This window comes from Balearica regulorum, chromosome 11 (genome assembly GCF_011004875.1).
Source record: "Balearica regulorum gibbericeps isolate bBalReg1 chromosome 11, bBalReg1.pri, whole genome shotgun sequence".
Taxonomy (NCBI): domain Eukaryota; kingdom Metazoa; phylum Chordata; class Aves; order Gruiformes; family Gruidae; genus Balearica; species Balearica regulorum.
This window is the reverse complement of record NC_046194.1, coordinates 10,821,796-10,842,317: the sequence shown is the minus strand read 5'-3', so window position 1 is coordinate 10,842,317 and position 20,522 is coordinate 10,821,796. Positions and strand designations below refer to the sequence as shown.

At 53.0% G+C, this 20,522-nt stretch overlaps 1 protein-coding gene across 4 annotated transcripts in view; it reads right to left on the bottom strand.

Moving 5' to 3' along the window:
* DLG3 (discs large MAGUK scaffold protein 3) overlaps nucleotides 1–20,522 on the bottom strand; it is a 79,131-nt gene that overhangs the window by 54,840 nt on the left and 3,769 nt on the right. For all 4 annotated transcript variants that reach the window (XM_075763259.1, XM_075763260.1, XM_075763261.1 and 1 more), the window contains 2 exons: nucleotides 14,524–14,672; nucleotides 12,738–12,893 (listed from right to left, as the gene is read on the bottom strand). In XM_075763259.1, coding sequence (XP_075619374.1) covers nucleotides 12,738–12,893; nucleotides 14,524–14,672 — 305 coding nt within the window. The remainder of the gene's footprint in view (nucleotides 1–12,737; nucleotides 12,894–14,523; nucleotides 14,673–20,522) is intronic.

The following is a 20,522-nucleotide window of genomic DNA, read 5'->3' as shown; positions in this document are numbered from 1 at the left end:
GCTGGTCAGATGAATGCCCCTGCTTGCTCCTTGTTTCTTAAGCTCTTTAAACCACAATACAGAATTACTTCTGCAGTTGACCACCGCAGACAGAGGTGCTCCTGCAGTGTTTGCTCCCAAGTGATGAAGTGAAATAGTTGCTTCTGGGCGAAGGGAAGGGGGCACAAGACACCCCATAACTGGGAGCTGTGTTGTCCCCAAGCCCCACAGTCCCCACCACATGGTGCAGAGCTTGTCATCTCCAGCACTGCCTGTGCTTCATTGCCTCTGAGCTGCTCAGGTTACCTCCATCACAGGATGGATGGTATGATCACGTGCTGCTTCATGCTTAATGCCATGGAGCAGTGTTGTGGCTCAGATATGTTACATGAAAATTTCCCCAGCTGCACGCTTAGGACAGTCATAATGTTCCCAGATAAGCGAGTCTAGAGAGCCTGCCCCCACCACGCTGGCCTCAAGCAGCCAAGCACAGCACTGCTGCTGAGCCCTCGGCAACAGCTCAGCAGGTGAGCCTCACCCTACTGCTCCCAGGAGCTCTTGCTGACAAACAGTCAGTTATGGGACCTGGGTGCACTGTGGCACTGACCCAAAGACGGAGCAAGATGAAGCCAACAGCTACACATAAGAAAGTGCTTCTACCATGCAGAGCTCAGTCCCACAGGACACTGCAGACCCCAGGAGCTCACTAAGGCAAGGAAGGATTGGATGCCTGCATGCAAAGCAAAATTTTCAGAGTCACTTTAATGAATGAAAAACTGTGTTTGTGTGCATGGAAGGAAAGCATGCAGTGTTGGCATTAACAAAGAACTTTACACTTCAGGCTTTAAGAAATTAAGATCATTTCCACATCTTGTACTGCTCCTTCTGCCATCTCCCAGAGCACATGGGGTGGCCCTGCAGGAGGATGCTGGGCTGACAAGCCCTGTGCTCTGGGGAGATGCTGTACCTCCTGGTCCACCTGTACTTGTACCAGCCAGTGTGGACCAGGGAGCTGAGGGATCTCATCCATAGGGAGAGGGCATCTTGCAGCAGTGAGGGCAGAGGTGGGAACAAGGGGAGGGACTGGGGCAGGAATGAAGCTGAGGTAGGGGATTGCTGCACCAAAGCAGAGCAATAAGCCTTGTAGAAACAAGCAGGTGGCCTGTATCTCCTGCATGAGAGTAAAAGGTCATGAAGTCCATCTTGGCTACCCACCCTGCGGCACCTCTGAATCACTTCATCAACGAGATGTGCCCAGCACCTGTAATGCAACCATAACTAATTACTGCTCCAGCCCAGCTGTAAACCTCTCTCCCATTGCAGTTCCCACCTGAGGATGGCACAGTTTGGCTGCAGGGACCATGCAGTGTGCAGAGCCCCACTGGCCACCCAGTGAGGCCCCCTCCACTACCATGAGCCTCCACCAAAGCCATCTTTGGGTCAAGGTCAGACAGGAGACCCATGTCTGGAAGAGGCTGACTTGGATGGGAGGATAGCACTGGAGAAGGGCACACAAGGAGTTTGTAACCCCAACTGCTCGCACCTGCCCTGCCCCAGAGATGTCTCCTCCTTTCACTCAGTCCTGTGGTGGGGGCAGGCAGGGACGTGGGCATTCACTTAGGGGGAAGTGCAAAAGCAAAGGACAAGACCTGTTAGGGGAAAATACTTTAATAAGGAGCTGAGTGAACAATTAAGAGAAGCATTCAATTTATTTTTTCCCCCCATGGCAGACTTAAGTGTGTCCTCCACGAGGAAGGTCTTTGGTCATCTCCCTCCTTTGCCTCCAGCAGCCCTGCAGATGGGGCAGCCATGCATGCAATGGGCATTCGCACATGGGAAACACCCTTGCTGCCAGCCCTGGAGTGCCAGCATCACTGGCTCCAACCCATTCTGCTTGTCAGCTCACAAACTCAGGGACAACTCCATGATCTAAGACCTTCTGCTTCTTCCCCCAGCTCTCGTATCTGCTAGTGCTTCATTACCACCTGCAAATGGAAGGGCCTTGAGCCTTAGCCACTGCAGCTCTGATGGAGCCTTTCCCTACCCACTTGCAGCTCCCCTTCTTAAAACCTGCATGCCCCACTTAATTGCCACAAGAGTTGTTTAATTCCTACTCATTTGTAGTGAACTGCATGTGCTGGCTGCTATTCACAATTAAAAGGAAAAAATAAATAAATCCCTGGTTGCTGCCACCTGCTTTCAATGCTCCCTAACACTCTGCAGGGTTATTGAGCTCAAGAGGAGGCCAGGACCAGCTGGCCAGGGGCATCCATATCCTGCACTTCTCAAGCTTGCTTCAGTGAGTAGAAGCATTTTGTCTACTGGGAGTGGTACTGCTGGAGCCCAAACAGCATAGGCACCTGCACCTGCACTGGGGCGCCCAGACCTGGGTGTGGCAGGGCAGGTACAGTGCCCAGCACCTTCAGGCAGCTGTAGGCATCTTGCCCTAGTGATGTGGGCATTCAGCAGGGCTAAAGGGGCTGGGAGTTGACTTCCAGGCAGGTGCCTTCATGGAGGGAAGCAATTCAAGGAATCTAAGAGAGCTCTCATCCTCTACTCTCTTCCTACCATAAGCCTGCCTAACATTTAAATTCAGCTTTGGCAGCTGCTCTTTTTACAGGTGTTAATTTCAGCAAAGTGTCAAGAAATCCCCAGAGATGGTGCTATTTACATGGCACAAAAGTGGCACGGAGCTAGGTTTTATCTGGCATTGCTAGCATTTCAGCCACTGTTGTTGCTTCCTTCCTCTCACATGACGTCCTGCAGGAAGAGGAAGGCAAGTGTGAAGGACCAGGACCTGGGGGTTTGTTGCACCTACAACCTTTCTAGGAGCAGAAAACTGGGCAGGCTGAAGGCAGCCAGCTCCTAGCAGAGACAATGGTCACACAAGCACTGTCACACTGCTCCTTGCCTTTAGCCCAAGCGGTAGCTGGGTCCTGCCAGAGGAACTGAAGTCACGTGTTAGCTCTGAGCCTGGGCGCAGATGGAGAACATATGATCTTTGAAATGCTGGAGGATGAGGTGGGGGACAGTTTTGCATGGGGGAGGTACCTCCCTCAACTGCAATCACCTGCACAAAGCTATCCAATGTCCAAAGCGCAGCAGGGTCTGCAGCCACCTAGCTGAGAACGGGGGGCAAGGAGCACTGAGAGGTAAAAGTGTGTTGTGGGGAAGCCACTGGGAAATGAGCAACAAAGGGAAGGACCAAGTGAGCTTAGCCCAGTCCATCAGTCAGTTCCTTAGCACTACCATAGACCCTCATCCAGCAGGGATTTGCAATTTGCTGTGTCTGGGGCTTGTCAAATGAAACTTGAACAGGCACTCTGCAGAGCCAGCTGCACAGCTAGTGGGCAAACCAGGCCGGCGGTTCCTGTGAGCATTGGAGGGTTTGCACAGTCACGGGTGAGTGGGAAGGAGCAGGATAACAAATATCTCATGCTGAGACTGTTCCTCCCTGCCACCAGCAGCTATTCACATTGGGAAATGTGCAGCTGGGATAATAATAACCAGGTATACCAAGGGACCAATAGGTCTCAGGGCAGTTGCTAAAGAAATTATTCTTCTCCAGGGAAAAACCATTTTCACTCTATTAATGATCCCTGATATGTTGCCCAGTGCCACTCCACAGTTCCCATATCCTCACTTGTGGCAGCAATGGGACGGGGGTCTTCAATAAACACCACAGCTGCTTTCTGCAATTGAAATTATGGCCAACTAAATGTCTTTCATGGCTGCACTGGTGGGGGAGAAAAGCAATGGAGACCTGAGGCACATCCCTGCAGCAGAGCCCAGGCACCCTCCCTGTAAATGAAAGCCTGGAGGCTCTATTTAATAGCAATCAACTGCAGCAGGCTTTATAAATTTCCTGACAGCCTCACAGCACTTTCCCCATCACCCGGCAGAGAGGCTTCTGCCTTGCACTGGAGCACTTGAAGCATGGGCTGGCCATGGGCTGCCTTCCTGGGGCACCTCCCTGAGTGCAAAGGAAGAGCCTTGCTGCTGCATGGGCATGGCAATTACAGCACTGTTGTGTCTTGTAGGTGCCCAGTCCTTGTGTGCGCTTCATTTGCTTTAGAATAAAGCACATTCCCAGCCTGATGGAGCAGAGGGAGGTTTGAAAGTGTGACAAGGGCACAACTTCACCATTCCAAGCCAGAGTCAGAGTGAGGTAATTTGAAGTCTCATGTCTTTAAGGGAACTGGTTGATTTTTTTTTTTTGGTCCTGTAACTTGATCTCCAGCTGGTTGTGCCCAGTGTGATGCCACCAGACTTCCTGTTTCGCTGCATCTTTCACTAGTACCAAGCTGTCCCTGGGTGTGCTTACATACTCAGACTTAGTGGCAGCTGAACACATCCCACTTGTGCTGTAGAAGGTTGTTGGACATCTCGCCAGCCCTGCCCAAGCTGATGTGTCCTTGGGCCACAAAACCCCACAAGTCAGCTCTCACAGGCTGCCCACCAGAAGCCACCTCTGCAGGAACCAGTCCTATCCTCAGAGTGGGTCTACATGTGGCTCTGAAAGTGCTGCAAGGGCTCAGCACTGTTCTGCTTAGATCTGGGGTTGCCCTGGGCAGTGCACACCTGCCCAGAAGGACCTTTCCCCACATCCAGGGCTCAAGGATACCCTTCCATCAATTATTCCTACCTTATGTGGGGGGAAAAGAAGGGAAGCTCTGTGGGTCCACATCATCTCTCTCTCACCTGGCCAGCCCTGCTCCAATCTGCTCCTTCCAGACAGAGCAAAGCCCATTCAGCAACTCCCACTGCCCCCAGCCAGTAGCTCGAGGGGACACTGGCACCTCATCTGGGCTGTGCTGCCCCAGGACACGCCTTCCAGTGTAGGAACCTGCACAACCTCGGGGAGAAAAATGAACGCCAGTGTCCCTGGGAGTCCCGGGCCTCCGTGGTGGTTGGGACGTGGCTACCTGGCTGGCCCTTGCCCTCTCTGCTGCCTCTACTCTGTCCCCTTTAAGGGAGAAAGTTCTGCTCCGAAACACCTGAATGGCTGTCCCCGCCCCCGGCCCGCCTGCCGGCCGCTCGGCCAATCAGCGTGCGCGCTGCAAGGCCGCAGCCGGCTCACGGACCCCTCTTAAAGGCGCACCGTGGCCACCCGCCCGTCCCTTCTGCCGCCTGTATGCTGGAAGAAGACACAACCGTTTCAGAAGCCCCGAGGTGACCTTCAAACTGAGTCCCAGCCGTGGGGTGAGGAGGTGTCCCCCAGGGCACAGGCACACCCTTTACACCTGTGTTCCTGAGGAGTTGCACACCAGCAATGCAAGCAAGCCCTGGATGACAGATGACATCAAGGGATGACGTGCTGCTTACCTCACCCTGGCTTCAGGGCTTGGTTTGGACAAGGGATAGTCGGGTCCCAGGGACTGGGCATCCACGGGGGCTAGAGAACACAGGTGGGTTGAGTTTCACCCCAAAGGAAGCCAGGCCATGAGCTCTGCCACCAAGCCACAGTGTGGTGAGAGCAGGCAGCTGGGAGAGCGGTTTCACCACCACGCTCTTGTTCTGAACCAGAGCAGTAATGTGGGAGTGCTCTCACAGCAGCAGAGCCCCAAAGCTTACAAAACCTCCCTGCAAAAACACCCTGTGAGACTCAGCTATGCAAAACCTACCACCGCAGAGAGGGGAAATAGCTGTGCAGTATGTGCCAAGGGAGTGGGAATGAACAGTGCAGCAACAGGACTGCAACACGGTTGTGAAACAGTGGCCAGAGCTTGCCCCTGGCTTCAGCAATGAATCCAGCTCCAGGACCAGCTTGGGTCTGCCCCTCGCACCGCAATGCAGTGCTCCCTTGCTTGCTCTGCCACAGCTCCTCCCGCAGTCTGCTGTAGCCTAGGCTGTAAAATGATCTGGTCTAAACATACCCTTAAAAGAGGGGGACAGCCTGGCAGGACATTGCCAGGTTTCCTGGACACATGCAGGTGGGAAGCTGGTTGTGAGGTTGGGGAAACAACGCTGGCCAGGCATGATGCTTTCCATGCCAGTGCTTTGGGCACAGATGCTGGTGTGCCTAAGTGGTGCCAGCTCCAAGAGCTATCAAGGCCACAAACTGCAGGAAGCCTTTGCCTGAGTCTCAATACTTGGAATAATTTTTAGGTGCAATTTTGAAGTTGTGGATGCCCCATCCCTGGAGGTATTCAGGGTCAGGTTGGATGGGGCTTTGAGCAACCTGGTCTAGTGAAAGATGTCCCTGCCCACGGCAGGGGAGTTAGAACTAAATCATCTTTGAAGATCCCTTCCAACACAAACCAGTCTATGAGTATGCCAGCAAGGCTCCTGCAAGGTGCTTTGTACCTGCAGGCTGCGGGGCTCCAGTGGGTACTGTCCTGGAGCAAACCCTCACTTCCTGCAGCATGAAGGTTGGCTGGAAATGCTCGCACTGCTGCAGCCACACATGGTCTAATCCCCCAGAGCAGGCAGAGCAAAGCAAGAGGAGGTAGCACACAGCAGAAAGCACCTTTCAAAGGACTCACACTTGGTTTCACAAGAGGGATGATTCCCAAACCCGCGTTCATCCACTGTCCTCATTCCCCTGCAATTCCCCTAGCTCCTACCAATGCCAAGGATAATGGATCTCTCAGTGTAGCTTGATGCTGATCCTCCAAATCTTTAAGACTAAAAACCTTCACGAGCTGTTATTGTGGCTGCTCTATTTATAACAGTGCTGGTATTGCCTCTGCCACCAGAATCCTGATTTCTGTCCAGCTTGATGCCATTAAGATGCAGCGATGTTCCCCCAGCTCCAGCACTGCAGGTAGAAATCAGCTGGCCTGCCAGGCTCTGCCTTCAAGCTTGGCTTGTTCCTTTAAAAAATGGCAAGGACAGCCTGTTTGTTTTGCAGAAACACAACCAGGAGATTTGTCCTCAGTCTCCCGAGATACTGGGGTGGCTGTGAGAGGGAGCAGAGTCTGGATGGGTGGAGGTCAGGGCAGCACATCCTGTGCTGTAGGCATGTAGGCTCTGCACTTTCAGAGAGCCCCTGGTTGGTTTGTGCTATGGGAGACAGCCTCCAACACTTCACTTTGGTTGCAGTAAGAATGTGGTCAGTCTCCCAACAAGGCAAAGCAGGAAAGGAAGGACCTGGGTGCTGCTGTGGGGACTCTGCACTGAGGCTGCACCAGCTCATTTTGGAAACTTGATGAGCAATGCAGACAGAGACCTAGTTGGAACAGTGCAGTGGCTCATGGAGCTCCTGGCTGGTACTGATGGGGCTGGCCGCTGTTCAGTTCCCGTCCCACTGAGATGCCTGTGAATGGTCTCACTTCTTGCTTTCAGAGCTACGCATGAAACCTATCAGTGTGAATCTCAGTGTAAAAGCCACTCCAGCAGCTGTGCTTCCCTGGGGATGGGCAGACATGTGCACTAGATGGAGGCAAACGAAGCTGGAGCATGAATCTGGATGGAGGATGGATGGACTCCAGGCTCGTCTGGATGAATCTGGAGAGTGGCCATCTGCAGGACACTCCCCAAAGCCTCCCCTCACTGTCCCCTTTCTGCCACTGTGCGGGGAGTGCTGCACATGCTTGAACCATCACAAAATAACTTCAAAACAGTGATGATGACTTGGATGAACGGACAAGCCAACAGCCCTATGTCTGGCAGGGCTTTCCTACACTGCACAGCCAGAAAAGCCTTGACGTCTGCCAAGGATCTTCCTTTTGCTGCTGGCTTTAGACAGAAAGTCCTCAAATAGAGTAGGAACAGGTGGCCATGCATAAGTCTTTGGTTTGACAGCCTGGTGGCTCTACTGACTTCTTCATCCTTTGCTGAAGCTGTATATTGAGCAGGGAGAACTGAGGTCTAAGCATCTCCTTATTTATCTCCGCAAGCAGGAATAGCAAGAGCTTCTAGTAGAGCTGAGGCCATTCAACCACAAAACGTCCACTGAAGTGGCAGCTCCTACTGACACAGCCTGTGCTGACCCCTCTTTGAGCAGCAGCATCCTTGGGACACAGGCAGCTGGCTGCCCAGCCAGGTGTCCATGCTGTGCAGGGCTGATGTTCAGTCTGAGCGTGTTATTGCAGACAGACACCCTCTCGGCTTCAGCGCTTTGGCTTTCGAGCCTGTGTCTGCAATGTTGAAACACAAAACTGCTGGAGAGCATCTGAATGCAGAGCCCTGAAGCAACCTCCAGGCGCAAAGTGGCTCAGGTGATGCCAGGGCAGCAGCCGGGGCCTCTGGGCTGTGGGTTGCTGCTTTTTTTCTCTGCTTCTCCTAAAATTAAACATGCTCTCAGAGGTGCATGGGGATGCAATGGGGGGTGGGGGTGGGGGTGGGGTGTGCCCCTCCAGGAACTGGTTGCTACTCTGCTCCCATTGCTTGAGCATTAGCCACTTCCCAGGATTTTTGGGTTGCAGGGCTGATGCTGCTGGGCTCGAGCTGAGATAAAGCAGTGGCTAATCTGGCCTGCAGCAATGGCTTCAGCTGCCTCCCCAGCCATCTCACAGAGAGGACATGGGGTGGTGGGGACAGCAGGGCAGATGCAACCAAGCAACCTCATGGGGGGCTTCTTGGGGAGGCTGCATTCATTGTCAGACATTCGCCTGCATCAGGGACCTGCTTCATTTCCCCGATGCTCCTTGTAATAGCAAACAGCTACTTGGTGCTTCCCCTCTCACCTTGCAGAGAAAATGAAGAGCAGTGGGGGCTGCAGCCAAGGCAGGGGGGGAGTGAGTAGCTCACAGTGGGCATTTCTGCAGCTGCAGCATCCGCCACACGCCAGTCTCATCCCAACCTGCTGCAGGTGCCCAGGGCTGCTCCAGCCAGGCAAAACACAGAGCATGGGAACACCCTTTTCTTTGGCCAAAGGCAAACTGGGAAAGAGGAAAAAGCACGCGAGAAAAGGATGGGAGAAGCAGACAGCGGGTTGCCACACTGGTGGCACAGCCTGCCTTTCTCTGCCAAATTCTCTGGGGAGGTCCACAAACCTTTTTGACACTTGAGTTGTGTGTTATAGGGCAGACAGACACATCTTCTTCAGCAGCAGGTGCAGCAGGGAGGGCTTCAAACACTCTGCCAGAGCATTTATGCAGAGCTGGGCTGTGTCCTCCCTGGGATGCAGGGAGGGAAGGGGACATTTTTGGCCTCAGCCAAGCAGACCTAAAGCACAGCCTGCACCTGGCACGCTGCAGGCACGTTCAGTGGCATCCCACGCACCCACAGACTGCGAGAGCAGCAGCACCCCCTGCCAGCGAGGTTTCTGATTCACTGGCGATTTCAGAGCATGCACGGAATGTCTGTCCTCTGGAGCGATCTTGCTCGCTCTCTCCATCACGTTAAGACCTGCTGTTGCTCAGTGTCAGCTGTTGAGCTGAGCAAGGACAGAGCTGCAGCATTGGCGTTGGGCAGCGAAGCAACGAAACTATTGGCAAGCAGGAGGGAGGGATGCACGGGCAGGCGACTGTGGGAGGGGCAGCACAGCACTGGCGTGATGACAGGGATGAAGTCAGAGTGGCTGCAGAGCCATGTGGGAGGCAGGAGAGGGTGGTAGGGGAAGACCAACACTTCCTCGCAGGCGCAGAGTTTCTGCTCATCAGTGGCATTGTTCTTCCATTTATCTTTACAGCTGGCTGCTCTCTGCTCCCTGCATGGAGGATGAGAACAGCATTTACTGAGAGAAGCAGCCTTCCTGCCAGCCTGTGAGTGCAGGCAAGCAGCACCGGCCATGTGAGCATCCTCGAGGGTCTTCCCGCTGCAGATGCACACCATCCCTGAGCAGCCCTGCTAAGGCAACCACGGGGCTTGCGGAAAGGTTGAAATGGAGGATTTGGCAAATAAAACCCCACAAACCCCAGAGCTCAGGCAAGATTGTGCCTCTGAGTGCCTCAACAGGGCATTTCAGCTGGCTGAGTCCCTTTGCTCTTGCTCCATTGAGGGCTGAACATCCACTCTCCCATGGAGGGATGGTTTCAGTCCACTAAGCCTTGCTGTCAGGAAGCACATGTTCCAGCTGTATTTACCAGTCCCACTTCCTTTGCAGCAGCCATTTGCACACTGCTGGGCTACTTGGAGTGCACACACATCCTTGCCAGCAGACAGAAAATTTCCTGTTCCTGGAAGCATTTGTGTGGAGAGGCAATTTATTTCTCATGCGTCTTCCTGGCTAAAGCATGTTATGGTGGCTTTTGCTCTGCTGTCACTGCTGGGGACAGCTGCAGGAAGGGGAGATGACAAAGCCAGGACAACGGAAAACTTGTTTACAGTGACAGATGCAAGAAGAGAATTGCACTTACTTCAGGCAGGACAAGATAGTTCATCATCTTGCTTTTTATCAGTGGCAGAGTGTCCGCTAGAGCTCTTGTTCCTGGGCTGATAGCACCAGGGGGCATCCGCTCTGGCCTGCAGCTGGTGCCCTCCTGCCCTAGCATTAAATATCACCTATTATAAAAGCTTCCCTGGTTCTTCCAAGTGCCATTTGCCATCGCAACTGTTTTACTGAAACCCACGTTGGACATGCCAAAAAGTATGCACTGAAGTCTGGGGAACAAGAGGTCACCATGGAGGTGGCGGGAGCTGGATGTGTTGGTGTTATCCAGCCCCGATGCTGTCCTGCATATTGGGGCTGTTGAGAACTGACACAGGAGGTGATGCTGGGCAGGAGCTGAGCTGTCCTCAGTGCCTTCATGCAAGAGCAAGGGATGCAAAGCAGGGCCTGCGCTGCAGTCCATTGGCACAGTCTGCCCCCATGCATGGCCAATCCCCTGTCATGGTCTGGATCGCTGACATGGGGGACTGCTGGAAATGCTCCCGTTCAGCCAGGGCAAGGCCTGTGTTCAGCGATGAAGATGTCATCTTGGGGAACAGGCTCACCGTCATGTCAGAGGCCCCTGTATCCCAGCACAGGGGCTGCTGTAGAGGAGCAGTTCTTGAGCCTGCAGTTCTCGAGCACTGCTTGGTCCCAGTTTCCAGGAAAGCTGCTGGCTCTCCACAGAAAGCAGAGTTTCAGGCAGGACTACAAGGCACGGCTAAGCCCAGCACTGACACTACCATCCTGACAGATTTTCCTTCCCAGGTCCCTGCTCTGCCTGTGGCCAGGCTGTGGGATGAAAGCAGCCATCCTCTGGGATTAAAGAGGCTGCAGATGAGAGAGCCCTGCCAGAGCACAGCCCTCCCAGAACCCTGTCCTGCCCACCCAGGTCCCCACTGCCCCCTCCCACTTGGGGCAGTGATGCCCTGCTCTGGGCCAGCAGCTGTGGTCCCCTGAAAGTGTCAGTGCCTGGCACTGAGGACCAGCTCCTGACCAGTACTGATACAGGCTAGGAAAGGAGGAAGCTGAAAATAAAAAAAGCTTCAGAAAAGAATGTCAGGAATTATTTCAGGGCTGGAACAACCTGCCTCACACTGAGCAAGTGAAGAAGCCAATCTGTTTAGTTTATCTAAGGGAAAGTTAAGAGGGAACTTAGACACATCTATAAATACCTACATGTTGGGAACATTTCTGATTGATTGCCATGGTCCTTTATCCTAGCAAACAAAGGCAGCAAAATTTCCTGGGGCTGGGAGCTAAAGCGAGAGAAATCCAGGCTAAGAGCAAAGTGCAAATTTTTAATGGAAAAGATAAATAACCATCAGGCCAGCCAGGCTAAGTACACAGCAGATTCCCTATTGCATGAAGTCTTGAAATCAAAGCTAGGTGGCTGCTGCTAAAGGAGACATAGCAACTCAGCCAGACATTTGGGGCTGGATGCAAGAGCTGCCGCACTCCACAGCTTGGGACAGTTAGGAAGAAAATCCCTTAAAATCTTACTGTTCCCAACTGATCAAGCTCTCACCCTTCATGGGTTTTGCCCTGTGACTCTCCCATCTGTGGTCATGGTTCCCTCCCACTGGTGAACAGAGCCCGGCAGCCGAGCTCATTCTCCTGTTGTGTTCAGAAAACCACTGCCCTGCCCTTCCAAAATGGGTAAAGAATTGGTGAATGTTTGCAAATGTAGAGAGTAGCAAGAGGAAAAAGAGAAATTAAACAGTAAGGGAAAAAAATGGGCCATTACCCATTTTATTGCAGTCAAGAATAAGAAGGGAAACATTTGAAAAGGAGAGAAAAGAAGCAGTGCAATATTTGTATTTAGAATATTTTGGAAGAAGACTTTGTCTTAGCAAACAAGCATTATTTCAGACTATGCCAAGGAAAACAACATTTTCAGTCTGTGGTGAGCTCCATTCATCCCAGCCACTTCATCCCTCCCAAAAGTGCATTTTCCCCTTCACTCGTACCTAAAACTCCCCTCAAACGTGTAGCCTATACAATGCACTCACATCAGGAGGAAGCTGAGATTTACGATGCACACGCAAATAGATGCTGTTTCCAGGTAAATAAGACAGCAGAGAAAAGCTCCCAGTAAGCTGAGGAATGGACCTGCCATTTAAGAGCTCAGAGAAAAAAATATGGAAATCTGCAATGTGGGAGTTTGCCAGCGCTGGGGGCGAGAGGGCTGGGAGGATTTCCAGCTCCACGCAGCTTCTTTATTTCTGCACCATATCCACCTGCCCTCCAAGCCCTGAAGGCTGACACCAGGCCATAGTAAATGCTAACACAAGGGGATGATTTTGGTTTCATCCATTCCCTGGAACAGGTGACTGCTAGATTTCATAGCCTGAGCATCACCAGAATAGCCATAAGGAAACACTGCCAGCCCCAGGGGAGGAAAACACCTCCCTGGCACTGTCCCCATGGTGCCGTCCCCTCAGTGCCATCCACCAGCTGGGCTGGCAGGGTGGGATGCAGCGTGGGGCGTACGGAGGCTCACCTGGGGCAGGGCGCTGTGAGAGCCGAGCACCAGGCTGCAGACGCTGGCTGGTGCCTCTGTTGTCCGTGCCGTCACCCTCACCAGGCGCGGTGGCGTCCCCAGTGTGCTGTCCCCAGCCCCTGCAGGAAGCCTCTGCTCACCATCCTGGGACGGATCCTGAAATGAGACAGGCAGTACATGCAGGTAGGGCAGGCCAGCTTCCTCTAGGGCCACCTTCTGGAAGGGCCAAAATGAGCTTCCGCCATGCAGGGGGCTCATACTGCCTTTGATGAGCATCCCACTGCCCATGACAGCCTGCCCTGGCACTGGCCCCATGGGCAGTGGGGTCACTGCAGATGATGGTGGAGGCTTGCAGGCAGGGGACTCTGGGGCTCTCCTGCCGCTGGGTGGGGGCAGCTCCCTGTTGCATTTCACATTTCAGCAACACAAGATGCCTCACACAAAATTTTTGGAGAAAGGAGGAGGGATTTGATGGCATCAATGGCCTTGGGCTGCATTCAGTGCAGGGAAGCCCTGAAACCATCTTCTTTGCTCATCCCCCACTGCATGCAGGGCACTGTGGGGGGAGCAGGAGCACCTCTTATGCCAGCTGTGCCAGGCCCACAGCTGCTTCCCCACTTGTTTCCACATTTATCTTTAAACATCCTTGTTGACTGTCTCATCTCCTTGGAGCCCCATGGACTGGCCACAGAGAGTGGCAGCTGTTGCCAGCAGAGCTTGCAGGTTGATGGATCAAGGCTACAGGAGACCCAAAACACCGAAGTGGGATCCCACTGCCTACAGTATAACATTACTAAACACTCATTCATAAACACAGACTAGATCTGCAGGTTTGCCTTTAACTAGAGGGACTGCCAATGTAAGCAGGGTCAAGAAAAAATGGGACTAAAATGGTTCCTGATCAGGATACAGATAGCTCCTGCACTGATTGTGGGCAGTTTTGTGTCCCCTGTTCTTGGTCATCAAACTTCTTTCAAGTGTTCCTCGTTAGGAGACATTGTTCAGCTCCATCATTCCTGTGTGCCACTCAGATTTGGTGTCCCCACAGGTATATGATGGGAAGCCGTTTCAGTCTGTAAGGCAGAAATATGGTGTTTATCTGATTGATAGGATTATTTCACTGAAAGGAGGAATCCCTGAATTTTTGCATTTCTGCACAAAGGTTCCTATATCCTCAGTTTAGAGGGATCCCATAGCATCCTTTGGCAGGGCACAAGGCACTGAGAAGGGGATGGGAAGAGGGCCTGCAAAGGCACAAGGCAATTTTATTTACCTCGGTGCCTTTGAGATATCTGAGCCCCTACTGCCCAATTCCTGCCTCCCTACCTGGTGCCGTATCTTTTGAAAGGCTGTTGAAAATCAAAGAAAATGCAAATAAAAGAGACAGAAGTTATCTGAGAGCTGGAAAAAATCCTGAAAAGGGAAACTTAAAAGACTGAACCTACTTCACTTATCAAAAGCAGCCCACAAGGTGGCTCGATCAGAAAGCCGAAACGTCTCCGCGGGAGACAGCGTCAGATGGGAACAACTAATCCAGCTGCAACAGCAGAGCAGGAACCAGAGCTGGAGCTGAAGTTATTTGCATTAGGAGTAAGCATTTAACACTTATGAACTAAAGAAGTTGCCTCATTAATGAGACAAGCTATGACAGAGGAGGCGTGGAAACACCTTTGGTGTAAGCTGGCTGGGCTGCAATGGCCAGCGGCCTCCTGTGCCCCTTGCCTCTTCCTTGGTGCAGCAGCATGCAGGATCTGGCCCCGCAGCATCATGCCAGAGCGGCTCTTACCTCAAAGAGGTTTTGGGGCTTTCCAGGTGTGACCGTGGACCTGGGCTCACTGGCCCCATGCTGCTGCCTGGATGTGCCACAACATGTGTCTGGGCTGGGAGGCTGCAGGGGTACGGAGCGCAGTGTGAAATCGTAGAATTCATGTATATCTGCAAAACAGTGCCAGAAACATCCATAGGACTGGGGAGGCAGCCCAGTTCCAGTGGCCTGCGTGGGGTGCAGCACCTGTGCCCACCTGCTCTGCCCTCAGAGCATTGTAAGTCTGAGCCCTCTGTGAGAGGCTGGCACTTGGATGATGGGCTGGGACAGGGCCCCGCTGGCTCCCCACCCTTGCCGTGCTGCCCACCATGCCCCCCCACCCCCAAGGCAAGAGGTGTAATGGGGTGCTTGGCTCAGCATGGCTGTGGAAGGCACAGGCATTTCCACTGAGCAATGACCACGTTTCATGTGGACTAAGAGCAAACCATGCTCAGCACATCAATCATAAACCCACCCCATCCCTCTCTCCTCCAGTGTGTGCCAGCCCCATGCGTGGTCCCATGTCCCTTCTGCTCCAAGAAGCCTCCAGCACCAGGTAGCCCCTGCCTGCCTACTGGCCCTGATGCTGCCAAGCTTTTCCCTCCCCATCGCTGCTCCCCAGCACCTCTGGTCCACAGGGGGGGCTTCCTTCCCGTGGGGACAGGCAGAGAGGGCACAGGGCAGTAGAACAGCAGGGTCACACTGTACAAGGTCTAAAACTGATGGCTACAGCTGTCTTTTATCTCCAGATCCTTCCCTGATACATTCCCTCTTCCCACCTGGCATGATACTACCTGTGCACTGCCACAAGCAGTGCCACATCCTCACTCTGGGCTCCAAAGACCGGAGTCTGCTGCTGTAAATCATAGTGCCTCAGGAGAGGGGCGTGAGAATGGGGTGTCCCAGGCCTCACTGCTCCAGAGACAGTTACAGGGTGACAGCGGGACCTGATGGCAGCTGCTGCCTGGGGGTAGCCCCAGAGAGGCTGTGGGAGCCCAGATCCTCTCCTAACCCTGCCAGGAGTATTTTGCCCTCTCCCGGTCACACATGGAGGACTGCAGGGAGCAGTAGGGCTGCAGTGGGCTTCACTCCTCCCTAAGGAAGCGCCTGCTGCCGTGCACTCATACAGCTGGTGGCCCCCAGCAGCCCCCAGCTCATCTCCAGAGCCAAGTCAGACACCTCCTTAGGAGCAGCAAAAGCCAATATACCCATTGCAGAAGTGTTTAATTTCAGAAAGGGAACTACATCAAAAGTGAGAAGCTTTTTAATGAAGAAACTGAAAGGGGTAAAAAAAAGGGTAAAACATTCATGGGAGGCGTTGAGCATATTTAGAGAGACCCCACTGGGACATCAGAGTAAATGCATAGCGCCTGGTTGGAGGATACTGTAAAGGCAAAAGGGAGGAAAGCAAGGCTGGACCGTAGGGGAAGGGAGGCTACTAAAAGCCAGAAGACATTAATTTAAACAGCTGAAGCTGTGTCCAAATGAGAAAACCAGAAAGGATGGTAAATGCTGCCAGGTTAAAGGTAAAGCTCCAAAAGGTCGGCCAAAAGAGTTTGGTAAACGCCTAGCAAAAGGCATAAAAAAGTAATAAATCCCTTCAAGCACCTGGGAAACAGGAAGTCTGGCAGAATTGGTAGGGCCAAAATGTCACAGCATCATAAATAAGCACTCCGAGCGGGGAAAGCTGCAGCAGGGACTTGAGTTCATTTTCTGTACCTGCATCTGCTGTGGAGGAGGCTGGAGAGCCCCTCTTCTGTGAGCAACTTCCAAGGGCAAGTGGTGGGTCTCAGCTCGAGGCAGCCGTGGCCGTTCCCCCGGCACTCCCTGGGAGCTGAGGGATGAAGCGGCTGCGCCAGCCCTTCAGTGTCTGATTTCTTGCCTGAAACTATGCCACACCAAGGCACCACAGGGTATTAAATGCCCACTTTATAAAGATTTCCAAAGAAAATCTGGTGAGCCATGGGCAGTGTAAGCAGAGACATGCTGAACACTGCCCAAGGCTATTTCCCAGAGAGGCTTTCACAAAGCAAGATTGCACCCCCAGATGCAAGTCCCCATCCTCTCCCTGTGCTTAATCACATGCCCATGCACCGCAGCAGCACACTCATGTTGCAGATGGGACAGGGAGCAGCATTGAACCTCATCATCCAACTCCTAGGGGCTGGGTGACCTCCCAGCTGCAGGGAGAAAGCTGCTATAAATCTCAGCTGCTGGCAGAGCAGCTTTGTGCCCACAGGGAGCCCAGCCAGGCTGTGCGGCTGCCCAAGTCCAGGGAGCACCATGCCACTACCCAGCGTCGATGGCTCTTTTGGAGATGCTGCTTCATGCTGCATCATTGCCAGGCTCTGTCCTGTGCCCCAGGGGGAAATGGGGCAGCCAGCCCCATTTCACGGCAGGAGTGAGAGTCCCCAGATCCACTCACCACACCTGGGGCATCCCCTCTGCAGCTCCCCAGGTGCTAAGCATGCTGCTGGCAGCCCCCAAAACCCTCCCAAATGAGACACGAGGTCATGGCAAGCAGTCATTGCACAGCCAGACAAATGGGACTTTGTTTTTGTGCAAAAACATCTCTCCCTCTGGTTATGAAAATAGTCATTGCATAATGGGATAGCAAGGGCTGCTGGCTGCGTGGATTACACTTGGAATGCACAAAACTTTGCAAAAATGAAAACAGGATTTGAACAGTTCTGTCATGGGAGTGCACTGCTCATCTGCTGCAGAAACATAGCCTTGGGTAGCCAAACTGGTAAGGCACCTGCAGAGCAGGAAGCTTGTCCTCTGAAGAAGCCACTCTCCACCTCTGAAACCCTCAGCTCATTTTAGACGCTTGCCAGGAGAAGGAATCGTTGCTGTCACCAGGGATTAGAGGAGTTTCAGGATTGGGGGATGGAGTTCAGGCAGCAAAGGGTGTGGCTGTGACAGGAATACATTTTAGGACACACGTGCATGTGGCATTAAAGATAGTTTAAATATATGTTGGTTTCCTTAATTTCTTATGGGCATCAAAAGTTGCAGACAAGTCTGCCTCACCTGTGCACTTTAAGAACAGGACTACCTGAAAAGCCTCAGTAAGAAGACGACGTGGTAGAAAAAGATAATGCTGCATGTTCTCTCTTACAGCCCAATTTCCGTTTGATGACAGTGTAAATCTGCTCTGGATCTAATTAGGAAGGGTAACTAAAGATTTATAGAGATTAGAATTTGTCTAACAATTTCCTCCTGGTGTCAATATGCCAAATAAATGTCATTAAATATTTCTATAGCACCAGGATCCAAGGGCTCATGCTGCACCCTTGTGCCAGCTGGCACGTGCACTTCCAGAAAATGACATTTCTTCCCTGATGCGTGCACTGTCATCAGCTGTGTCACCACAGATTTACCCCAAGCAGAAACTCCAGCCTCACACCAGCCTCACAGGCATGGCCCCACTGCTGTAGGGAAGAGTCACACCTGTGGCTGCCACAGCAGAGCTTTCAGGCAAGCTACTGGTTTCTATCCTTGGATAAGGGCTAATTTACAAGAGGAGTCCTCAGGGCTGGGAATCCTCCAGACTCCACCAGTTTTCCACCCTGGCTCCTGCAGCCACCTGGTGAAGCCATGACTGCCATCCCTAGCAGCGTTGCTGGCAAGCTGAGTTCCCAGCTGGAGTTTCGCGCCCAGGGAACACCACGGGTCAGCAGCAGCCTGCCTCTCCTTGTGCCTCCGCAGCAGCAGGGCTCTCCAGGAGGAACCTTTTTTGGGGTAAAAGGAACTGCAGGGGAGGGTTGGGGGCCTGAGCAGATGACAGGACCTCAGTGGGGTCTGTGCCAGCCACTGCTTGGGCATGGGAGAGAAGCTGAGCCCTAGAGTGCTTTCGGGAGAAGCGCTTTGGTCTGCTGGCAGCTGGGGTGGCCGAGCACACAAAACCCCTGCCTGTCTGCCCAGCTTTGCCCGCTGCAAAGGACACAACGGCCCCTTTCAGCCCTGGCTCTGGGAAGGAAAGGTCAGGGAGCTGCTTCTCCATGTGAGCCCCATCCTACCCGGTGGCACAAGAGAAGGCCAAGCACCTCCCCGAGGGGCTCCAGGGAGCAGAGAGAAAGCAGGGCCATGATCGCCCCAGCCCAGTCACAGTGTCCCCGAGCCCAGGCTCCTTGAGAGCCAGGCTGTTTCCCTGCAAGTCACATGCTTGGTTCCACGGCCTCAGACGCAGGGAGAGAGGGGCCAGGAAGAGGGAGCCAGCACAGCCTATTTTCCCTCTGCACCGCCAAGGAATTTCTTTTGTGCAGAGCAGAGGTTGGTGCATTCCAGTGTGGAGCAGCTCCCGCATTGATGGACTGTGCTGAGCCAGTCATGGCACCAACCAAGGTAGAGTCAGTGTGCCCTGGTACCCGGGGAGCCTCTGGGAGAGGGATTTGAGTCTGGCATGGTGGTTACATGGACTTAAGGGGCTGTGCTGTGCTCAGAGGAGTCTGGCAGAAAATGGTGCATGTGCAGAGCAACACTGGGCATGTTGAGGCTGACAGATACATCCAGCCCTGGACACTACACAGGCTTTGTCTGAACATCCCAGCAGATCCTCCCTTAGAGGTGAGCAAACTGAGACTTCTGGAGTCCACAAAACAGCTTATTCTTAAAAAAAACCCCAAAACACATGGAAAGCCATATCCCTGGCATTTTTCATGTGGACCAACTTGGAAAATGCCATGATGTTTGGCGCTTCTGCTAGCTCTACTATGGCATAATGCACTTTGGTCTTCAAACTAAAGCTAGCCAATGCATGTCTTAGGAGAGCATTACCTGTAGGACCATGCGATCTGAGGACAGGGATGTACCATGCTCAAGCATTCATGTTCTCCAGGGGCTGAAAAAAAGCAGGCCTATGTTGCTGAAAGGCTGCAAGAGGAGGGACCTCTGCAGGCTGAGACCTCTCCAGAGCCAGAAGCGTCTGGCATGGTGTGGGGCAGTGAGATGGGAGCCTCTGCGCTGGGAGCTGTACCCATTGCTCTCCTGCAAATCTTCCTCCATCCGATAAACTCCAAACCAGCTCCATGACTCTGAGCAAACTTCAGACACAGCAGCCCACTGGGAAAAGGGGAGGTGAAAAGCAAATAAAATAGAAAAGCTCCACCACCCTCCCGGAGCTGTCACCATGCTCCAGCGGGTCTGGACTGTGAACACCAAGCAATCCTAGTGTGTGCCAGCAGCGCGCAGGCACAGCGAGCGTGCAGCCGGACACTGCACCACACATGTCCGTGCAGGGATGGAGGAATTCACAAACTCAGGCTCGGGCGGGGGTGGAAGTAATTAATGCAAATTCCTAGTTAGGTAAACACATCTAGATAAAGCTAGCTCTGGCATGGGGAACTAATATCCTGTTAAACTAGTTGAAAAGGTCACCAGCAATCAAGCAACACTCCCTCATGCCAGCATTGACAAGACACCAAGATAGCTTAGAGCAGGGTGCTGGGAAGTCTGTGCCGTGTTTGCGTGCCAGCACGCAAACTGCAACCAACTCAGTGTGCGTGCAGATGTGCTCTCTCCAGCTATGCTCTCTCCACAACACTTTTGCACTAACAGCTCTGGGCTTTTGGAAAGCTGCTTCACTGCCTTTGCACAGCCCCTGGGGAAACACACAAAAGCAGCCAGGGGTGTTGGCCTCGTGTCAGGTTTGCCAAGGTGATCACAACCCTACTGGGCACCACTGCCTCCAGCATGGGGCTGTGGACCATTTTGAGAGCAGGTTGTATAAATGAAGAGGCAAGAAAGGAGATGCACACTGGTCCTTTCAGTATGGGGGCCCCTGCCATAGGGCGCCCTCCCTTGCCATGTCTCTCTGCTGCCGATGGCATAGTCATCCCAGCGCAAGCCCTGCACAAGAATGTGCTGGGGCTGAAAGCCTCCAGGTGATGCTCCAACAGCAAGAACAAGGAAAGGAGATAATAAAATAGCTCAGGACATGCTACTCATCCCATGATTGTATTTCATTTTCAGTGGATAAC